This window comes from Hyperoodon ampullatus, assembly GCF_949752795.1.
Source record: "Hyperoodon ampullatus genome assembly, chromosome: 10".
NCBI classification, from domain to species: domain Eukaryota; kingdom Metazoa; phylum Chordata; class Mammalia; order Artiodactyla; family Ziphiidae; genus Hyperoodon; species Hyperoodon ampullatus.
Genome location: NC_136923.1, coordinates 67,131,062 through 67,152,663, shown reverse-complemented (window position 1 = coordinate 67,152,663; position 21,602 = coordinate 67,131,062). Strand labels below are relative to the sequence as shown.

The window sequence follows — 21,602 nt, the reverse complement described above, 5'->3', positions numbered from 1 at the left end:
ACGTCCTGGGCTCAGTGCAGGGTCCTCCTGAGTTCCTGAACTTGCCACATCTACATTCTGTGGGATTCGTTTGTGTGGTGACTATAAGGTGCTCCAAATCCTCAAAGGCAAGAAACATTCTGGAAGTTACTGTATCCTCCTGACTGAGGAAGAAACCTTTTAGAAACCTTTACACGAGGAGGTTTATGGGGAAAAGGGACTTCCTACTTTGTTTACTTTCTACCACACTAACGTTTACTGAGAGCTGACTATGTGCCAGGCCCTGTTCCGAGTTCCTAGTGAGTGAATAGTTAGGGAGCTCATCAAGTAGAACAGCTCATCCGCCTAAGCGAAATCTGAAACATAACTAGTTGACACTTGGCTTGGTTGGCTTCCGTCCCTGAGGGAGAGGGGACAGGAGGGCAGGGGTTCCCAGCCACAGAGGTGGGAGCAATGCCACAACACCTCCTCCTCCTGGGTAGGTGTGTGCATGCAGTATGTCAGCGTGTGGAAAAGCAGGCTAGGAGACGGTGCACCTGGGCTCTCCTGCTCTGGCCCCACCATGGCCCGTATCAGCCCCTGCAGGACCTGGCCTCCACCCGAGCAAAGGCCTGTATGTTCTGATGGAAGCGTGACTACTGGGCAGAGCAGCGCTAGACTGCACTCGCCTTGGGACAGGGTTTCATCTCTCAGCAGTGGTATCCAGACTTTCCACGTGCCCCGCCCCCTCCAGCCTCATTTCCATATTCAGTATTTTCTCTCTCTCTCTCCCTCTCTCTCTCTCTCATCCTCTCTCTCCTCACTCGGCAATTTCTCCTGTCAGGAGTCATAAAAAAAACAAAGGCTGAAACCTCCTCTCTTGGGGGAGAAAGAATGGGACAGAGCTACAGTCCCAGCCTGATTCTGCCTCAGGGGAAAAGCCTGGCACTGGTGCTTCCCCTGCAGCCCCTCCCTTTCCTCTCTGCCTCCCAGTCCTTTCTTGGGCCTCAAGGAGCCAGAGACTGTGGGAAGAGCTGCTCCAGAGAGAGGAGGAATGGAATTGGGAGAACTGCGTTGCTGGGGGGGGGGGGGCTCAACCTGGACACACATGAAAATGCAAATTAAGATCTTAAAACATTAAATATTAGAGGTTAGAGTTAAATACAACAAAAAATTAAAACAAACTTCAATTTGAAGTATGACGTTCAAATTGTGGGAAATAAGTTCAGATACTGTGTGGCTGTGCCCCAGTCATCAAAGGTCTTAGAGAAACTTCCAGCTGTTTTTGAAAGTGCATGAGCGGAGTGCCGTCTTCAGGGAGGCCATTCCGAATTGAGAATGGTAAAATGTAAATATGAGACACACAGGACACAAAGCATTTAGCTGCTGATCCGTGAGACCTCTTCCCAAGTGAATCCCATATCTGAACTTGGGAATATTTGCTAGCAGTGTTCTCCCTGATGAAATTTCTCTCCAGAAGCAACCACAGTCAGTGAGCCTAAAGAGCATTTGGCATTTCCTCAAGAGGACGTCCTCATCAGCTAGAAACACGGATCAGACTGACGCTTTCAACTACTTAGTCATTTTCCTGAAATCATGGGCTCAGTTCCCAAATGCTGTGGCAACCAGGTAGGTGTGGCACCAGCTACTTGCTCTGTATAGTCTGTCATATTTTAAAGTTTCTAACCCCATTTTTTATCTCCAAGAATGGGAAAGTGGAATATACAGAGTGAAGGAGAATACAACGTTGGGATAAAACACTAAACTTTTTTTTGTTTTTCAAGGCAGAACACTCAATTTTCTACCTTATTTTCTAATTTTTATTTTATGATAATATTGAAAATTGGCAAGTGTATAAATGTTAAAAACTTCTAATTGCTAAAAAGCACTGAGAAAATGGGAGCTAGCACTTAGAATAAGAGAGACAAAACTATTTTCTTAAAAAAAATAAAAAAGATAAAAAAAATAAAGACCTTAAGAGCAGATTTCTCTAATCAAGGGAAGGAAGCGTGGGAGGATGAGGGAAGTACCAGCCTGAGTGAACTGAGCAGCGGATACTCACCACACCCATGGCTGTATTGATCTGTGGCGCCTGCCTGAGCGGCTAAAACTCCCTTAAGCAGATAAGCAGCTCGGTGGGTGAGAGGCCCCCACATCTCCACCTGGGCCCGAGGCATCCTCCAGAGTCTCTGTGCACCAAGGGGGTAGCTCAGAGCTTCCCTGGGTCCTGGCTGGTTCAATGTGATACTTATGCTGCCTCTCTGCCTTCCAGAATTTTGTAGATTTCCACTGGGCCCTGCTTCTATCTCTCCCTCATATTAACAAAATAAATAAATAGGGCTTCCCTGGTGGCACAGTGGTTGAGAGTCCGCCTGCCAATACAGGGGACACGGGTTCGTGCCCCGGTCCGGGAAGATCCCACATGCCGCAGAGCGGCTGGGCCCGTGAGCCATGGCTGCTGTGCCTGTGCGTCCAGAGCCTGTGCTCCACAACGGGAGAGGCCACAACAGTGAGAGGCCCGTGTACCGCAAAAAAAAAAATAATAATAAATAAATAATAAATAAATAAATAATTTTTTTTCTGAGTAGAAAAGTTATATGTCTATTATAAAAAATTCTGAAAATTAATAAAGTACAAAGAAAAATGTAAAAGTCACTTATAAATCCATTACCTCTGGGGGGAAAAAAACACCCCAGGGTTACCATTCTGATGAATTCTTCTAAGTGGCTTAATATTTTTTAAAAACTGAGATTGGGATCACTTCTAGCATTTCAGTGTATTTTTCTAAGCTTTTATTGTTAAAAAAAAAAAAAGCAAAAGTTGGGATTGTGGTATATGTATTACTTATTTAACCTGCTTTTCCACATGCTGATGTACTGCGTGCACACACCTCCTCGTGACACGTAACCACCTACTTCCACTGCACACTCTCTAGTTCTTGGGCATCCCATAATCTCACCCACCACTGGACATTTTGGCTCCTCCTTTGCACGTAGTTTTCTACCATTCCCAGAACATGTCACTGGCCACAATGACGGAGTTGTCGTGGGCATGGTCATCTGGGGGGAGGGTCACTGAACATGGCACAGGACCCTGGCCTGAGCCAGGACCGCCTTCCCAGGCTGGGGTTGCAGTGACCACACGTGCACACTAGTGGGTGAGCCAGGAGGGAGAGGGATGAGCACACGAGTCTTCCTCGCCCAGACCATAGCCCCAGACCCGGGCCGGCCCAGGGAGAGTGGGAAGGAGCACTGGGAAAGGGAAGAGGAAGCAAGGAGGGGCAGGGCTCTGCTGCTCACTGTCGTGGCCTAAAAATCTTAATAATGATGGAAAATAGCAGCCATGCTCCCTGAAGCATCACGCGTCTACTCCTCCAGGGGCTGAGGGCTTTCTGTGCAGCACACAAGGCAGCTGTGGTATAAAGGAATAAGAACTGGGTTCAAATCCCTTACAAAGTCAGAACCTTATGAACAGGAACAAAGCCACCTGCCTGTCCAGGTTAAACAATGAATTCCCGGTGCTGAGCGCCGACCTGCCGGCAGGAACCGGCGCTCATTGGTTCCTCCTGTGTTCACCTGTTCACCGCTGCCTGGCCCAGCTGACTCCTGCCTCCCTGGAACCTGGTCACAGAACTTCCCAAACTGACATCTTTCCCCAGCTCACGGGTGGCCTTATAAAAAGCTCACCAGCCTCAGTAACAGGAGCAGCCCAGGCTTGACCCACAGCTCCTGCTCTCCTAACGATCCCCGCCCCTACCCGGCCCAGCCATGTCCTCAGCTGGAGAGACAGAACTCCATGGTGACAGAGAGCAACTAGTTCCAAGATGAGGATGAAGTGCAAATGTTACCAGCTCCTAGTTCCAGAAGCCAGACCCCTCTCCCCTGTCAGTCTCAAGGGAAGGGTTGTCAGGGACGGCTCTCCTCCTGCGTTCAGGGAGGCAACACCCCTCATAACCCTTGTTCTCCCAGGCAGGTCCCCGGTGTCCCCCTTCTCTTTGTACCAGGAGCAGCATCCTTCCATCCATCTGCTGCCCGTCACCCCCGAACACCTGCCTTTCTGAGGCCTCATCTGAGGTCAAGATGCCATATTCACCCCCAAATCACCAGTGCAGACTAGCCAAGCCCAGATCAGCCAGAGTCAAAGGGCCTGGATCTGAGACCACCCAAAGCAGGCTTTAACCTCATGGATCTGAGGACAAAGCCGATTTCTGCTTCCGCTGCAGAGAAATCACCACCTTACGTTCCCACACACGGCCAAGGCCACGGTCAGTCTCGACTGTTGCTGTGTGTCACCACAGCTAACACTGTGCCCCCTTCAGAGCTTATGTGCAGAAGGAAGCGGTCCAATGAGATTCCATGGGACACGGACAGACGGGGAGGGAGGCAGAGCAACCTGCCCCAAATCATACAGGGGCGCCTGGAGGAAACTCTCAGCTGGTTCTCAGTGCGATTAATTAGAACCCCGTGTTTTCTCCTAAGCTTTGCCCTATCCAGTTTCCTTAACTGTGGCTTCAGCCAGCTGCCTGCGGGCCTGGCCCTTCCCTGAGGGTGGAGGGCAAGAATGCCTGCCACTGGCCTGTGGTGGTGGCGGCAGCTGCAGGTCCAGAGGGCTCCGGTAGCTCCAAGCCAGTGCCGAGAGCTTACTGTGGTCTGGGCCCCACCAGCTCCTTTGCCAGCCTTTTGCAGAACAGTCTCCAACACACAGTGGGCGGAGGGAATGGTCTGCCTGACCTGACGGGCACCTCGAGTGATGTGCTGGCCTAGCCCACTGGCTCTGACCTTGGAGGATGTGCTGAGCCTGTGGCCCAGTCTCAGCATCTTCCGGTGAAAGGAGGGCATGAGGACCAGAGTGGGAGGTGAAGGCACTGCTCTGGGCCCAGGAGACCCAGCTTCCAGCCACAGCTCAGTTGTCTGCTTGAGGAGCAGCCTGGAGCCAATGACTTAATCCCAGAGTCCTGAAAGTGCTGTCCGTGGACCCCAGGAGTCCACAGACTGGCTTCAGGGATGCCCGGGGACATCTGAGTTATAACTGACATTTGACAGAGACACACGGGCCCCACTGCTCTGCCCCCTGCACCGCTGCACGTGTACACTGGGTGGGGGGGTCGTCTACTAACCGAACACAACGGACGTGCTGAGATGCCAGCACGGAACCCCCTGCTGCTGCTCACACTGGGATATCAGCAACTGGAAGCTACATCAACAGGATGTATTCACCAGTCCAGTTCCATCCTAAGGTGCAGTTAGTTAAATCAACAGACATGCAAATAGTTCTCAAACTCCCTTCTACTGTGAAGGGGACCGGAGAAGGCCAGAGCAGCACCGGGGGCACGTAGAGCTGGATCCTGAATAATTCCAGCCGCTCTCACTCTGAATAACTCCAGGGAGAGCAAGAGAGCACACGTGCCCGGAAAGGGAGCCTGGCTCTCATCTCAAGGTTCAAGGGCCCAGCAGAGACGAGGAACCACCTCAACTCCTGGGACACTGCGGAGCTAAGTTCTTAAGTGACCACAGAATTTAGTCCGGGAGGCAGGATCCACACTTGTCTAAGAACATTCCTCTCAAAGCCTTGGCTCCATCGCCCCTCCAATGACCCGGCTGAGGGAGCTCTCCCTCTCAGGCCCTGCTGCACGCTGGGGCCCAGGAACCCCCACCACAGCCACACCCCACTGAGCAGTCAGCTTCCAGAGTGCTCCACAGAGATGGGCCAGAGCTGGTGCAGAGAAGTCGAGACAGGGAGGCAACCTGACAGCAGTGCCCGCAGCGGCCCCTTGAAGACGGGGAGGAAAGAAGACAAAGGGAGGGACATCGGAGGGTCGCGGTGAGGAGGTGGCGTGGGGAGCCAGGGCGGGAACCCTAGGGCACGGCCGGCTGCGCACATGAAGCCGGCTTCTGGGGCTGAAGAGTGTGGCTAATCTGGGGAACAGGAGCAGGAAGGGAAGCTCGGGGGTCTGGGGACCTGGCTGGAAAGCTTCACGGAAGCCAATAAAGGACCTCCTTGCTGAGCTTCCGCCTTTAGCTCCTGCAGGGCTCGGTCCTCTTCAACTGCCATCTCTCTCCCACTCGTGGGACCAGCTGGCACAGTCTCAGAAACAGACAGGAAAACAGGGGGAGGCTGCCTGCATGTGGCAGAAGCCTGTGAAGAAATAAATGGATGGGAGGAGCACGAGGCCTCCCCGACGCTGCCCCTAAGAGGCAGCAGGCTTGCCGGCTCAGTCTCTGTTTCCAGTCCATCCCGAGCCCGCCGCCAGACTCATTTCCACTTTCCATTTGTCCAACGCCCAGTCTCGACCACCTCCCACGTGCCTGCTCTCCACTCCACCCTGCTGTCAAGGGGCACCATGACTCCCGGGAAGCTCTGCCTGGGGAGGGCACAGCCACAGGACCCTGCCCCCCAGGCCCAGGGCTCAGAGACCTCAGGGCTCCCCCAGAGCGTGCTTTCGAGGCCCCTAGCAGTCAGGCCCAGCCCACTTCTGCTGCGCAGTCAGGCCCAGCCCACTTCTGCTGCCCAGTCAGGGCCCTGCCCTTCTCTGCACCTCGAGCCAGACTCCCCCCTCACCACAGACAGTGTGGGCCTCTCCCTGGAGTCTTTCCAAGTCCTGCAGGCCTCTACAAAACCCTCAGGACAGCAAGTAGAACCCAGGGGTTCCAAGTTGGACAGATCTGGGCTAGCGTCCCAGCTCTGCCACTTCCTGGCAGTGTCTCCACCCTCTGGGCCCCAGCGGCCCCGTCTGCGACTTGACGGACAACCGCCCCAGGGCTGGGCGCCAGCTCAGTGCCCGGCAGGCGGTGAACCCTGGGTGAGCGCAGGGCCTCCTCCCCGCGGTAGCACTTAACACTCGGCCGCTCTGTTGTTACTATCGCGCTGTGTGCTCCCTTCTCCCAGCTCATCTGTCAAGTTCCTTAAGGCTCCTACATTATCTGCTTTTCTGATTTCAGATCCATTCATTGTAAGAAATGCAGAAAATCTATTTCACTCCAAAAAAAGAAAATAAAGCCACCCATAATCCCCGAGATAATTGACTGTGGAAAACATTTTGGCTCACTCCCTGCACCTCTAGATGTTTTCTTTTTTGAAAATTAAGGTCATGTTGCACATGGATTTTTGTGTCTCAATTTCTTCACTCAACACTCCAAGCTGATGTTTCTCCACATCAGTCTTAAAAACCTTTTTAAATGTCCACGTCATACCTCAGCGTGAGGAGCACCGCCATTTACTCAATGAACACTTCCGTAAAGGGAGGGCAGGCCGAGTCCCAGATACAAAGACCTGCACCAGCACGCTTGAGCTGCAAACCTGCCAACCACAAATCACCTTCCTTCCGCGCTCATTAACTGCATTTCCTCCCTTCTCCCGAGAAAGCCTATTTCCTGTGGACAAGATTTGTGGTGGAAAAAATGGAACTGGCTCTGATGCACGAGCCAGTGTGGTGGGCTGGCCGGCAGATGTGTGAGCCTGATTCCCCGCCCCTTCTCCCAGGGTCTGGGGTCAGCCCCATCAGCCTTGGGAGCGAGCACCTGGCAGACCATGCTGCCCTGCCCCTGCCCCGAGCAAATCAGAGGCCCTTTCTGCCTGCAGACAAGAGGGTGTGAATAAAGTTCAAGGTGCAATGCTTGCTGGTCCAGCTCAGTCATCACATCACAGGAGGAAGAGCCAAGAGAAAGAGGGTGTTGAGCTTAAACAAGACAGGACCCAGGAGGCCACGACAGAGGTCTTCAATTTTCTAATGGGCTTACGTGTGTTCTGTGTGGCCCCAAAAGGTAAACCTGGTTCAATGGACAGAAGCCACAAGGAAACAGATTTTGGCTCAATATAAAGAATGCTCTAAACCAGCCCGAGCAATGCAGAGTGAATGGGCTATGCCTCTGTAAGGTGGAGAAGCCCGTTACTGGGAAAACAACACGGCAGAGCTCATCTGGAGGGGACTCGGGCACAGAGGGGATGATGAGACCACACGATGTTAAAGTCCCTTCCACCTTGAGAGGGAGCTGCGTGACCCCCCTCAAATGCCCTATACTCCTCCCACAACAGCTCGGAGGAGCCCGCCACAGGGAGATTCCATAGAGGCTATCAGTTTCCAGATGTTCCTACTACATCTAGAGTCTGGATGGCTTCCTGGGAGCCACTTGTGCATCTTGTAGAAGAATCTCCAGGGTATTTCAAAACTAAGGGAAACATTTACAGCCTATTGGAAACCAAACCACACGGGGATAATACCACAGCTAACATGATGTAAGTTATACCATATGCAAGGAGGGAATGTTTCTAAACAAAAGTGCTCCCTTCTTGTGTGTTTTCTTCCTCTTTTTTCTGGTTGCTAAAACTTAATTAGCCTTGCAGCCCATCTGGCAACTTACATGCAATTACCCAGGATACTTTGCATGGCTACTCAGGCCACTCGAGGTCTGAGAGGGACAGGCTAGGCTGTGGTGTAATCAGCATTCCTTCTTGCACGGACTCCGCCTGCCAGCTGCCCCTCCAGAACCGAGAGGAGAGAGAGGAACAGCTCGCACCCAGGGCAGCAGGAGGGGCCTGGAAGGCCCTGGAAGAACTGAGCTGCTGGCCTCCCTCAATGAGTGCCCTTCCCAAATAGAAAGAGACGCGTTCTAACAGAGGCCCTGCATCTTGCATGGATGTTTGGCCCAGGGCCCGCCCAGCTACTTTCCAGTCAGAGCACAGGGGTGACAGGGAAGCACTTTTAAAGGAGTCTTGATATTCAAGGCTTAGGAATCTTAGCCTTTTCAAACTAGCAGAAGGAGGGGTGAGAAGTCAAGAGCTCAGCCCCTAAGATTCCTAAGCATAGGGAGGGGACACTCTGTGACATCCACGGCCACCCTCCCTTGCCCATCTGACGGCCAGCGCTCAGAGAGGGAAGGCCCCTCAACACCCAGCACCAAGGGCCAAGTGTCCTCACTCACTGGCTGAACCCCCACCTCCACCTTGTTTGTCAGCCTTCCTCATAGAACATGGTGAGTCAGGGATTAGTTTATAACAACTATAAATATACTCAGTTCAACTTAAAAAAATTGTTATTTTACAACCTAAGATTTTTAAAAGCTGAAAAATAACTGGCCCGAAACTGGTTCTGGAAAGGTGGTTTGCAGCAGCCTTCGCTGTCTGCCCTGAGGATGGAGACGGCCCAGGTGAGGTGAGCGGTCCCAGTCAGGGTCCCCCTGGGAGCCCCAGGCCAGCTCCTTGGGTGGCCCTCTACTCAGGAGGCACCTGATGCCACCTTGTTGGTGAAAACCCCACAGAGACCCACTCTGGACAGGAGAGGGCGGGGGAGCTCTGGGCCGACCGACCACCGCCCCTCAACCATGGCAGTGAGGGAGCTGGGGGGTCAGAGGTCTGCTTCAGGGAGTGAAGGTAACTCAGCATCCACTCGGGACTGCGTTCTGGGAATTGTCAGAGTGGGGGATAGGCCCGCCAGGAATCAAGGAGGAGCCTCAAACCAGCTCCTGACATAACACGTGCAACAGGGCGACTTAAAGCATATGAATGGTTCCATTCCCACTCCCCTCATCCACGAGTCAGAAAGTGGCCGTGCAGCCCGGTGGTTAGAGCAGGACCCCTGGACCCGGGTGCCAGGCGCACGTTCCTACCCCACCAATTCCCGGAGCTGTGGGCGTGAGCGAGACACTCCACTGCTCTGCATCTGGAAAACGGAGATGTTGATAAGAGAGCATATCTCATGGCTGCTGGAAGAATCAATGAGTGGATACATGCAAACCACTGTCCCACAACTGCCCGCACACAGAGCACTAACAAGGCGTGTCAGCTCTGTCGTCACCACTGCGCTCAACACCTGCCCTGGGGCAGCCGGGGCTGCCTGGGAGCCGGAGCCAAAGCGCGGACCCGACCCATGAGGACATCTCGGGAGGGCTTCCAGGAGAGGGATGGTCATGGGCAGCCCACCCTGAGCTGCTTGCTGGACTGACACAGGGGGCACTGGGTCCAGAGCCCAGGGTCCCAGCCGGGCCCCTACTCCACGGGGAGCCTGAGAAAAGACACTTGGGTTTTTCTTTTCTTTTTCTCTGAGCCGTTGTGCTCTGCAAGAAGAGCGCGCAAAGTTATAGCTCAGAAAAGGAAGCAATCCTTCCCACCCCCAGCTCAGCCTCTCGTCTGGGTCACCTCTGAGGCCACGGCCCCGCCAGACACTCAGCCTTCCTGAGGGAGACCAGGCTCCCGGCTTCAGTGACTACGGGCTCCACGGCATAGTTTTGGGGAACAAAGGGAACTTCTGGTGTCCGGCTGAGATTGGGAGTCGCCAGGGGGACCCGGCTGTCCCGTGCGCCTCAATTCTCGGAGCCACCCACTGCCTGGGGTCTGAAAGAGAGCTGGGATGGGGCCAATGGGTGCATCAGAGACACTTCTTCTCGGACGCAAACTTGCAAAGAGCTCTCCCTACAGGGCCGTGTCCGGAGCGGAGCTGAGGAAGCAGGCGACACTTGGCTGAGCGCCCCGGGTCAAAGCCATGCAGCCCCCTCTTCCCCGAGACAAAGATCTACGTACAGTTTCCAACTCTAGCATGGCCTGGGCAGCAGGGAGCGTCTCCCCCGGGGCCTGGACACTCACCAGGAAGCGGACATCGTCAAAGCCATTGAGAAGCAGCCTGCTCTCATACTGCTGCAGCCCCACGGCCTCCAGCCACTCCCCGACGCTCTGCTCCGGCGGCCGCGAACCTGACGAGAGAGGAATCGGCAGACGCTTGAAAAGGGAAAAACCATTGAGGCGGTAGCAGCGGCACTCAGAGGAAGACAGATGGCACTGCCACATCATAGTCATTACCATAAAGCAGCCACACTCCGTACTAGAGGCGGGAGAGCGGTGGCCCCGCGGCCCCTCCTCCGTGGGTGCGCCAAGGGCACCGGGCGGCCACCGCCCACTCACGCGCCCCCCTGGGTCCTGCTGCTCCGGGGCCTCACAGCACCTGCACGGCCGCCGCCCAGGGGTCCGGGGAGCCAAGCCCCAACGCTCTCCGGGTCGGCGCTTGTCCGCCTCCACGGAGGTATTTCAGAAAGTCTGTCCCCACGGGCACCAGAAGGGGCCGGGGACGTGGGACAAGTCCCGCGACCTTGCAGCACAGGCCGGTCAGGGGCGAGCGCGCCTCTTCATGCAGCGAAGGGACACAGGCACAGCGACCACAGCGAGACTCCGTTCACCGTCACGGGGAGCCAGCGCATGCAACACAAGCAGCAGGAACCCGGCACGGGGAGAAAGGAGACTTTTACTTGTCTTTCCCCAGCAGTCCCGGAACAAGCAAACCATGGCCACTGGCCCTTCGTGCTCAGAAGCTCAAGCCGGCGCGGTGCGGGCGGGCAGGCGCGCGCATGGGCCGGAGCTCCGGCTGGGAGCCGGGTCCCCAGCTAGACTCCGGCTGCCAGCAAGCGGGGCGTCTCCCGGGCCAGGCCGCTGTCCGCGGGGCCGCCTTCCCGGGCGGGGCTGTGTGGCGGGGGCTGGGCGTTCATCTTCCTCTTCCGACGGTGGCTGGCTGCTCCCGTGACTGGCCTGCCTGCTCGACTGGAAAGCAGGCGGGCAGATCCAGTTCTTGGCTAAAGAAGACAAAGCCCAGCCCAATAAAGGAGAGAGAAAGGAAGCGGTCCTCCGTCAGCTGAGCTGTGGTGGCTCAAGTCGATTCCCATTCTGCGCTGCTCTCTCTTTGGCTGAGTGATAAAGACAGCAACTGTCTTCCCAGGGTCTCCGGAGCTTGCTGTCCTCCTCTGAGGATGAGCAGGGAGGGGAGGACATGCATTTGCTCCGCTCCTCAGGTAGAACAGGGGAGCGCTGGTGCAGGGAGGAAAAAAGTTCAGCCCTTCCGGGCAGACCTTGGATGTTCTGAGCTGAACGCCTTAACCCCACCTACTTCTCCAGTTCTCGTGGGCAAGAACAGATAAAAGAAGAAAAAAGGAAAAAGGGAAGAAGAAGAGGTGCAAGGAAGGAAAAAGAAGAACCAACTATAAAAACATCACCTCCGGAGAACTCTTGACACGGTGAAAGTCATTATGCTGTTCCCGGCACTTTCTGCCCCTCCGGGCAGGCCAAAGCCAAGTGGCTTGGTTGTCTAGGAGACCCTGGTGACCCACTGTCCCAGGCTCCCCCTCTCCTCTGTCCTCTGCTGAACAGATGGTGGTCAGGGTCCCAATGCACACTGCAGCAGCACTGCGAGATGCCGAGTCTGGGGGCTGCTTGAGCTCCCCTGCCCTGGAGTGGGGCCATCTGCTCCAGAAACCTAAGTGGCAGGCTCTTGTATGCCCTTGATGTCAAGTGTCCCCCGGCCGCTGATTCATTCCTGCTCGTAATCCCCTGGCCGGGCAGCCTTGGTCCAGCCTGCTGCTGGTGGATGTGTGCGCGTCCAGAACCGCAGCAGAATGCTTTGTCTAAAGGCTCCTGGGCTCCACGCTGCCTGCTGCCGGCTCCACAGTCCTTGCTCGCTCTCATAACGTCTGGCCCTCCCACCCTCCTCCCCTCCCCACCCTCCTCCCTTCCACACTCAGGAAAATACATCAGGGATCGGACATCGCAGCAGAAGCTGCTGCTTCTGCCACGGAGGGAGAAGGAGACAGCAGCACCAGCATTGGAGCAAAACGACAGATTTTCCAATATCTGCTGTTGCCTAATACACACGCGTACAAAAGGCAGAGACGGCCAAACTTTACCTCCAGGTCCAGGGGCTGGAAACAGCTTATCAGGGAGAATAGAGAAGGAACAGTTCTGTAGTTTTGGCCGATAGCTTCTAGGACAGCCAGAGAGGGGACAGAGGAGGGACACTGTCCTGAGGGCACAGCCCACGGGTTAAGTGACCCCCGCCCCCACTTCAGGAATGACTGTGCCTCTCTGCCAGGCAGATAAGCCGCTCGGTATCACAAAAACAGATGACAAAATAAGGACATTACAACTGATAGTCCTCAGGTGAGCGCACCAAACAACTTGGGAAGAGACTTCTCTCCAGGCCGTCAGAGCCCAGCAGAGAAGTGCCAGGCCCAGAGCAGGCCATTCACTATCTGGCGGAGGAGGACATGGAGAAGAGGCACCAAGGACAAGGGGAAACCAGGACCAAACCCCCAGTACAGCTGAGGAGACAGAAACGGTAACGTGTACAGAGACACAAACCCAGGGACCACGTGTCACCCGGTAAACGTGCTGGGAGGCACCTGCATCCCAACAGGCTGGCCCTGGTGAAGAAGGGGCTCTGTGTGCTGGGAGATCAGGCCCCTAGAGGAGCCTGCATTTAACAGCTACTCCACAGCTAAACGGCTGGCTTCAGCAAGAGAAAGTCAAGCGTTCTCTTCTGCCGGCTAGACAGAACAGGTCTTTGATGACAGCAGCCAGAGTGGCCCAGGCCAGGGGGAAGGCTCGCCCTCCCTGGACTCCTGACAGTGGGATGAGTTGTAAAACATGCCTGTCGACGATACGGGTAACCAGCTCCAGAGCTGGCCACTCGGAGGCCCACAGCCCAAAAGAAGAGTGAGATTCAAGTGCCACATTGGGGCACTTCAGGACACAACCCTCTGCAAAACCAGTCACACCAGGCAATCCCATGCTTAGTTAAGGGCTGCTGGCTGGCACGCCTGCTCCTCCTCCCAGGATGGCAACTCCACAGCCCAGGTCTCTTCTCCTAGATCCAGAAGCCCAAGGACAACATGAACTCTGACAATGATCATTCAGAATAAATAAGAAATCTGCTCTGGTCTGAGCTGAAGGCTGGTGTTCCCCGAGGTCCTGGGGAGACCCCCCTCCCGACCCATCAGACAGAAGACAGAGGTCACAGGCAGGCCTGAGCCCACGCTCTCCATCCTTCACAGCCTGGCCGCCATGCAGATACTGCGAGCTGGGACTCTGCAGCACGGGTGGACGCACCCTCTGCTCACGGCCACCTTCCTGTGCCCGCCCTCGACTTTCCTAAGCTGGGGTATGGAGGATGGCTCAACTCAATGCTGCTAAAACAAAACTGTGTGCTGGGATCCAGAAACCTAGGGGGGTAGCTGGACCAACTCTTGCCATTCACATGAGTTCGTGGGGGGCGAGGATTGGAAAGTGGGGCCCACAGGGCAAGGAAAGGGTTCAGTGTCACCAGCTCCAAGGAGAAGGGCTCTTCCAGAAGAGTGTTTTCCAGAAGGGCTGCCACATCTCCTGTTTTATCAAAGCCAGGAGGTAATGGCCTGATTCTGCCCCAATCTCTCAAGCACATGCAACTGATGTAGGCTCCTCAGACGCAGAGGGGTACAGGGAAGCAGAAAGCAGCCTCAACTGAGCTGACTGCATCAGACCCATACCTGTTGCCCCTAAAGCACATGGCAACAGTGTTTGTCTCGGTCCTGAACATCTATTCCCAACAAACACACGCTCTTGGTAAAAGCCTGCAAACCACAACAGAAGGAAAGCTTCCCAGACTGCGTGTAGGCAAGTGCCTGGAAAGAGAGCCACAAACTCTTAGCCAGAAGAGTCACTTGTGCAGACCCTCAGCATAATCCAAGACTGGCAAAGATGAACCCAACCCAACCGGACCCTCTCTGCTAGAGCCCAGGGAAACAGGGCTGAAGGAGCCCAGTGGGAAAAAGGGTGGAGGGAGACAAGGCAGGAGGGCAGACGCCCCTCCTCTCCAGGTTTGTCGATATGAGGAAGTAATCATTTCCTGGAGAAAAATGAGCATAACTACTATTTACTGAGTACCTCTTTAGCTCAAGTGTTTGTATATATTACTCATTCTTAACAAACATAAGAGAGAAGTACTATATCCAAATGTTGCAGATGGGAAACCGCGGGCTCGGAGGGAGTAAGCGACTCGCCCTGGACACAAAGGTATCTAGAATCAGGATTTGAACCAGGGCTGTGGCTCCAGAGCCCATGCTCTCTCCACAAGCCCCATGGCCTCAGCAGCAACTTTCTCCCTGATGTGCACACTTGCCCCCATCCCTCAGACTTCCTGCCAGGGCCAGAGGCCCATGGAGGAATTAGAGGTGTCACTCAGGGCTTACAGGTCAATCCTGGATGGAGCCTCCTGAGTGAACAAGGAAGCCACCCCTTCAGGGCAGAGAGGCACTTCCCCAATAAGGGGGAGAGGCCAGGCTCCCAAGCTGCTTTCAGCCCAGATGCACTGGTGGCAGTTCTGTCTTCAGATGCTTGGGGGAGGGGGTGCAACAGGTGCTCTGGGAGGCACCTTTAAGATGTCACCTCACCTGAGCAAGTAACACAACCAGAATTCTATTACCAAGAAAAACAGCTCAGGTATGGCCTCCCTAGTTCCTTTGTTTCAAACAAAGGAAACAGAGGCAGGCCTCACCTGTAGGGCTTTGAGATGAAAAGAATACCCCAAGTAACAGTGATTTGAAGTAAAAATGATGAGTGCCTAAGTAAATGGAAAAGTGGAGAAACAGACACAAGGAGGAAACAGCAGAGCCAACCCTTCCAGGCGATGCAAGCTAAACAGTCCAACCCAGTGCTCGGCCGCTGCCACGGATCAGGTGAACGAAAGCCACGTGCCCATGAAGAGGTAATGCCAGAGCCGCCTGGGAAGCTGGGAGACCAACACGAGGAGCACTCCACATTAAGCCAATCAGGGAAAGCCTACATTTATGAAAACAATGATGAATAAGTGACAATCGTTCACTTTTTATAAAAGCGCTTCCTAATAGGCTAAAATTCAATTTGTATACTTCTCCCTCCACTATGTAAAAGGAGTCATGGCTCCTAAAATAACAGCTAGATGGGCTGTGTGGACACATGAGATTCCGAATTGTAAGTGAGTGACGTGGTCTGAGGCTGACTTCTCTCACCCCTGAAATGTCTGTCTTCTGCGTCAGAGAAAAACCTGAGCTAGAAGGGACCCAGAGGGCGGTGTTCCACGGGGAAAATGGCTGCTTGGTACCATACCTGAGATCTTCTGCTGTTCCTGAGAAAAGTCGATCCCTTCTCCAATAGAGCTCATGATCTTCTCAATCTGAGATGGAAGAAAAGAGGAACAAAAAGGAAAGGCTGTCAGGCTCGAGTCAAACATTGCCAGCAAACCGTCAGCACACACACCGGGGTAGGCCTCCGGGTCTCTTCCAGACAATGCCAAGGTCCAGCACCAACCTGCAAGGTTTCAGAGCTCACGGCGCTCAGATCAAGAAAGGCTCTTCTCTGGCCACAGCCCTGTAGGGTCTAAAGACGAGCTCTGAAGGGAGTGAGCGAGTAACAATTGGAGCTCAGCTGCTGGAAACGCCCAAGAGCCTCCCTTCCAAGGCAATTTATATGTCAGTCCCCCCACCCTCCAGCTCTTCCAGACCCAGCAGAAACTGGGCAGAGGGTACAAGAGCAGGCCAGTGCTGGCACCCTTCACTGCTCATGCTAGAATCTAAATTCCATGAGGGCAGAGGCTTTGCCAGCTTTGTTCCATGCTATACCCCCAGCGCCTAGAGCAGTGCCTGGCAATTTGTAAGCATTCAACAGATAACTGCTACTGCATGATCGCCAGCTCTGAGGTGTGGAGACATTTTCTAGAGCAACTGAATGGGCACATAACGCTGAATGGAGGATCATTTGATCCCTGGAGGCCGGCAGTCCTGGATGCAGCTCTGCATTCAGGGGAGAAGAGGTGCAGATACTTGTCCTTCCTCTGGACCACAGCAGAGAGAGCTGGTCTCAAAGCATCCAAATGTCCCCAGCATTGCCCCCTGTATGGACCACCTGTCCCAGCCATCTGGCTTTGCTCACCCTGGGCCAGATCTAAGCCCCCTGCTCCTGGAAACCTGGCCAGGGGCAGGCCCAGACAGCGAGGAGGAGCCCCCCCAACCCCAACTGGGTTGCAGTGATAATGAGCTCATTCACTGCTCTTTTTCTAAAGAAAGGAAAAGAGGACCTTTTGTACCAGGGCTTGGATGTTTTTTCCTCTAAGTGCAAGTAAGGAGCCTCAGGTCTGACAATCAGAAAAATAACAGCTCTCCAGCCAGCCTCCAGCTGGCAGGCAAAGGCAGCACATTTGACACCCGGCAGAACAACACAGGGTAAGCACCACCTCTCCCCTGGCAGCCGGGAGCACAGGAAGGTCTTTTCCTCTGGCAGTCACCTAACTGCTTGTTAATGCACACTGCGAACTCCATCCCTGCGCTCAGCAAAAGCAAAGGAAACAACACATCTGACCCGTGCAGCAAACGGAGGGTGTGCCTCGACTTATCGGCCGGCAGCGCAGAGGCCGGCATCAGAAGCAGGCAGTGCCTCGGCAGGTCTGCAGTGCCCCTTAAAGAAAAGGCCCCCTCCCTCCAGCCCTCCCCAGAGCATCCCTTTCTCTGGCCCTGCCCATTTCAGGTGCAACGACCCAGCCAGCCAGGAGGGTACTTCCTGCCCCATCCCCCGGAAACGCCACAGTGTTGCATGCATAAAATCGGGGGTGGATACTGCCTCCCATAAAGGACTGTGTGGATTAAAAGTATCCCGTACATAGGCATCTGGCCGAAGACCTGGCTCATAGTAGATGATCAATAAAAGGTTAGCTTGCTTCCCACTTCCCCTCTGTTGTCCACGGTGCTCCGACCTAGTAAAACTTATTTTTAAAGTTTTAAAACATATTTTTACTTATATTTATTTTTTGACACAAAACTCAAAACAGGCAAAAGATTATTCAGAGAAAAGTCTCCTTCTTACCCCCGTCTCCCAGCTGCCTATAGTTCTTCTCTCTGGAGGCAACCAGTATAACCAGCTTCTCAAGTATCCCTCAGATCTATTTGCAAGTAAGCAAATATATGAATGTATTCCACCACCCTGCATACTGATATGCTGTTCTGCATCTTGGTTTTTCCACTTAATAATGCATCTTGGAGTTCTTGCCACAGTTCATAAAGAACTTTTTTTTTTTTAAATGGATGAGGTATAGTCATCCTGTGTAAGGCTATATGATAACTTATTTAACCAGTCTTCGGACGGGTACGTGTGGAGTTTCCAATCTTTTCTCATTCTAAACAGTGCTACAATGAATACTGTTTCACATACATCTTTGAAGCCAGGTGCAAGGATATCTGTAAGATATCCTAGTGATTTCTTGAGAGTCCTTCCAGGCACAGAATCTTGAGTTAGCAGCAGGGACCTCACAGGCCATATAATCCCAATTCCCACACCATGTCCAATTCTGCTAAAGACCTTCCAGAGATGGGGCACTTGCTAACTCTCCCAGTCAGTTCACCCTATTTGCATAAAGCGCCAAGTTATAACGTTTGTCTTTCTACAGATTTAAATGTTTTTTCTAACTTCATCTCCTCTTCCACAGGAAAGGCTTAGGGATATGTGAAGACAGCTCTTACCTTCCAGATAAACTCTCCCCCACCACCAGGCTGCAAGGCCCAACCTGGCATTAAATGGCACACCAGTCATTACATTCAGATTTCAGAAGCCTCAAAGCTGGGCAAAGAGCAGGCACTCCACAGGTATCTGTTGATGTGCCTTCTTTTTCTTTTCTGCATTTATAGGAGAAAAGTAGGGTGCTTGAGGTGAGGAAACTTTTTCTTACATGGGGGGGTTGGGTCCTTATCCCTGGAATGGCTCTACCAGCCTTTGGATCCCTCCTCCAGGCCAAAGCGGGTAAATGTGGGAGAATCACCACTGCAAGCACCAGGACAGATGGAATCAAGCATGTTTTATCTGCCATTCTTCCCCCTGGGCCTGGCTCATGGTAAAAGAGGCAACTGACAGACAGACAGACAAAGAGTAGTTTACATTTACTTAGAGCCAACAATGAAAAGCTGTTTTCCCAAGGCCACACAGAGTGTCAGGGTGGGAAAAACTGAAATGGAAGGTGACTCCAAGGTGTCTTTTGAAATAAAGTCAAGCCCTACATTATATATTTCATTATCATCATCATCACCGAACACCCAAAGCCCTGGCTGGCCTGTCCAATCAGTATCTCCTGGCTGCTCAACCCATGACATTTTGCCAAAGGACCTTTGGAAGTCAGAGTGAGCAGAGCCGGACACGCTGCTGCTCCTCTGCTGCTGCTGCTTCTCTGCTCCGTTCCCTCCTGCGTGCCCCAGGGGTCACCCTCAGGTGAAAAGCTCAGCTTCCACAGCCCCCTGGGTGCTTCAGCCTGCAGGCCAGCTGGGAACTGCTAGCTGGGGAACTCTCAGAACCAATGTCATCCAAACTAGAAAGTGTGTTTTGTTTTCTGTGAACTGCAGTAGCCAAGTCCAGCTGAGAAGATTCTAGTTTATAGAGGAACTGAGAGCTCTCCAACAGCTCGCAACCCAGGACCCCTTCCAGCCTTGGTGAAAGCACAGGGCTAGGAAGGGAAGTGGCAGTGAAGCGGGCCTGCGTGGGCAGACTGGCAGGTCCCCACCCAGCCCCTCAGCCAGTCTGTGGACACAGGGAGGAGCGGGACCTCATCACCTCCCCCTGCCACACCCCCGGGACCCAGAACCAGCGAAGGGGGAATATGGTCATTGCAGTCTAGACACAGAGGAGCGGTCATAGGAGACAGATAACGTTCTGATCTACACACTTCGTGTAGTTTAACCATTTAGGCTTGAGTTAAAAAACAATTTGATTAGGCTGCTTTCCCAGAAACATTCTGCATCTCAGGGGAACGTCAGGGGAAGAGGCAGGTGGAATGTAGCAGAAGGGAACAGTTCAACATTCTCTTCTTCTTCTATTGTTTGGGATCCATGACATTTTTGGAGAGAGATGGGAAATGGCTGCACTTCGGGACTTCCCTGACGGTCCAGTGGTTGAGACTTTGCCTTCCAATGCAGGGGGTGCGGGTTGGATCCCTGGTAGGCGAGCTGGGGTCCTGCATGCCTCAGGGCCAAAAAACCATAAAAGCACAGAACAGAAGCAGTATTGTGGCAAATTCAATAAAGACTTAAAAAAATGGTCCACATCAAAAAATCTTTAAAAAAAAATACTGTGCTTCACAGGAACTCTATAGAGAGCTCATATTTGTGTTTAGTAAAGTAAAGCCTGAAAGTTATCACCATAATGGATTCATCTCTTCAAAAAATGCTTGGACATATTCCATTTTCTGCAAGTGTTCAGAATTATTCCATTCAGACTTTTTTCTTCCCCTACCAGGGCTGTATAAAATGTGTTCCCTGTATGGCTAAAAACAGAACCAAAACCAAACACTAGAAATCCTGCCACTGAGGCCCTCTGCCATCTGCTTGTTAGGAACACAGGATCCTGGATGCCCACAGGCTGGCAACGGGAAGTGACATTCTATATCCAGAGAGGCTCCACTCCGGTCACCATAACCTGGCTGCCAGGAGCAACTCAGATCACACTAGGCTTTTCCATGGACACTGGGAGTCATGGGGGCAGGGGGCAGAAGACAGCTGCTGCGGGGAGAAATACCTCCCTAGGTTCTGATGGGTCTTCTGTGCCCCAGGAAGTGCGCTGGATAAAGGCGGTCCAAGTAGAACCACAGCCTCAGTGCAACATGGCTCTGAGGCCCGTGGGGAGCCTCCCTCCTACGAGGTGGTACAAGTTAGAAGCAATGAGCATTTTCAGGGGCTCTCACTGCAAAAATATCAGGGGAACAGGAATCAGTCTGGTCATAAGCTGAGGCCTGAGAGGAGAAAGGGAAAGAGACTGCCTTTCCCAACCTTCTTTTGGGGCAAATGGGAACCTGAAGGGAGATGTTTCTGGAATTGACTGGCAACTGAATTCGGTGCCTGACGTCAGACACTCCCCCCCACCCCCTTTTGCTGCCTGCGGAGCTATCAGCCCCCGAGGACCCTGCCACCAGATGGAAAACACACCAGTCCCGTTGGGCCTGTACCACCAGGGCTGGAGACACCGTCTACCTCTCCTTCTCTGCCCTCAACACTTAATACTTTACTGGCCCAGAAACACACTGTGCTTGCACTGTAACTTCCCGATTAGCTGTTTTATGGTGTGTCCCAGAGACACTATAGGACCAATAAAGGTAAGAACCCCGTTTCATACTGTTTCTTTAAGAGGTCACATGGTGACTTGCACAGAGCTGGCACATGGAGGGGCTGGGTAACAAACAAGTTACCATTTGTTAAATGCCCAGGCCAGGCTAGTCACCTCACTGATACAGTAAGAGGGGAAAGGCAGCCAACACTCTGAACCCCAGTCTGGATTCTCTAACTCCCCTTCCCTCCGCATTTTTATCTTTTTCCAACCTCCCTGGGTTGCTGGCACAGTGACCTCACACCCCACGACTACCAGCTGGCCCTTTCTCTCAACAGTCCCTCAGAGCCTTGACTCACTGCCAAGGAAACGTGTCATCCCATTTTTCAGGTGAGGATGCTGAAGCGCTACCCCACAGCTAGATGCCCAGCCCCCAGCTGATGGCACTGCTCTCAGTGGAGGGGCTGAGCCTGCTCTCCGGTGGGGACCAGGGGGCAGACCCTCTCCCCAGGGCCAGACAGCCTGGCTTGGACAGCGCCCCCCATTCCCAGGAGCACAGGCCGAGCCCTCGCTTCCTCGACCTCCCCAGAGGCCCCAAGCCCCTGCCCTCAGGTGACCGATGACACCGGAGGTGGCCCCTCGGCTGTGCAGGGCACCCTGACGCTGCTGACGCTGCCTCCCAGGCCCAGCGAGCACATAAGAATTCATCACCATCTCTGTCTTCTGCGGCTCAGCGGCCGACAGGCACTCCTCAGCCTAGAGTGGGCTTTGATTCCCCACATTTGAAAAAGGGTCACCAACCAGGGTCT

At 53.6% G+C, this 21,602-nt stretch overlaps 1 protein-coding gene across 4 annotated transcripts in view; it reads right to left on the bottom strand.

Annotated features, from left to right (window-relative positions):
* The window catches only part of ANKS1A (ankyrin repeat and sterile alpha motif domain containing 1A), a gene marked incomplete at both ends in the record, with an annotated part of 185,096 nt that overhangs the window by 11,733 nt on the left and 151,761 nt on the right, over nt 1–21,602 (bottom strand). For all 4 annotated transcript variants that reach the window (XM_079712182.1, XM_079712184.1, XM_079712183.1 and 1 more), the window contains 2 exons: nt 10,534–10,640; nt 15,829–15,895. In XM_079712182.1, the coding sequence (XP_079568308.1) occupies nt 10,534–10,640; nt 15,829–15,895 (174 nt within the window). The remainder of the gene's footprint in view (nt 1–10,533; nt 10,641–15,828; nt 15,896–21,602) is intronic.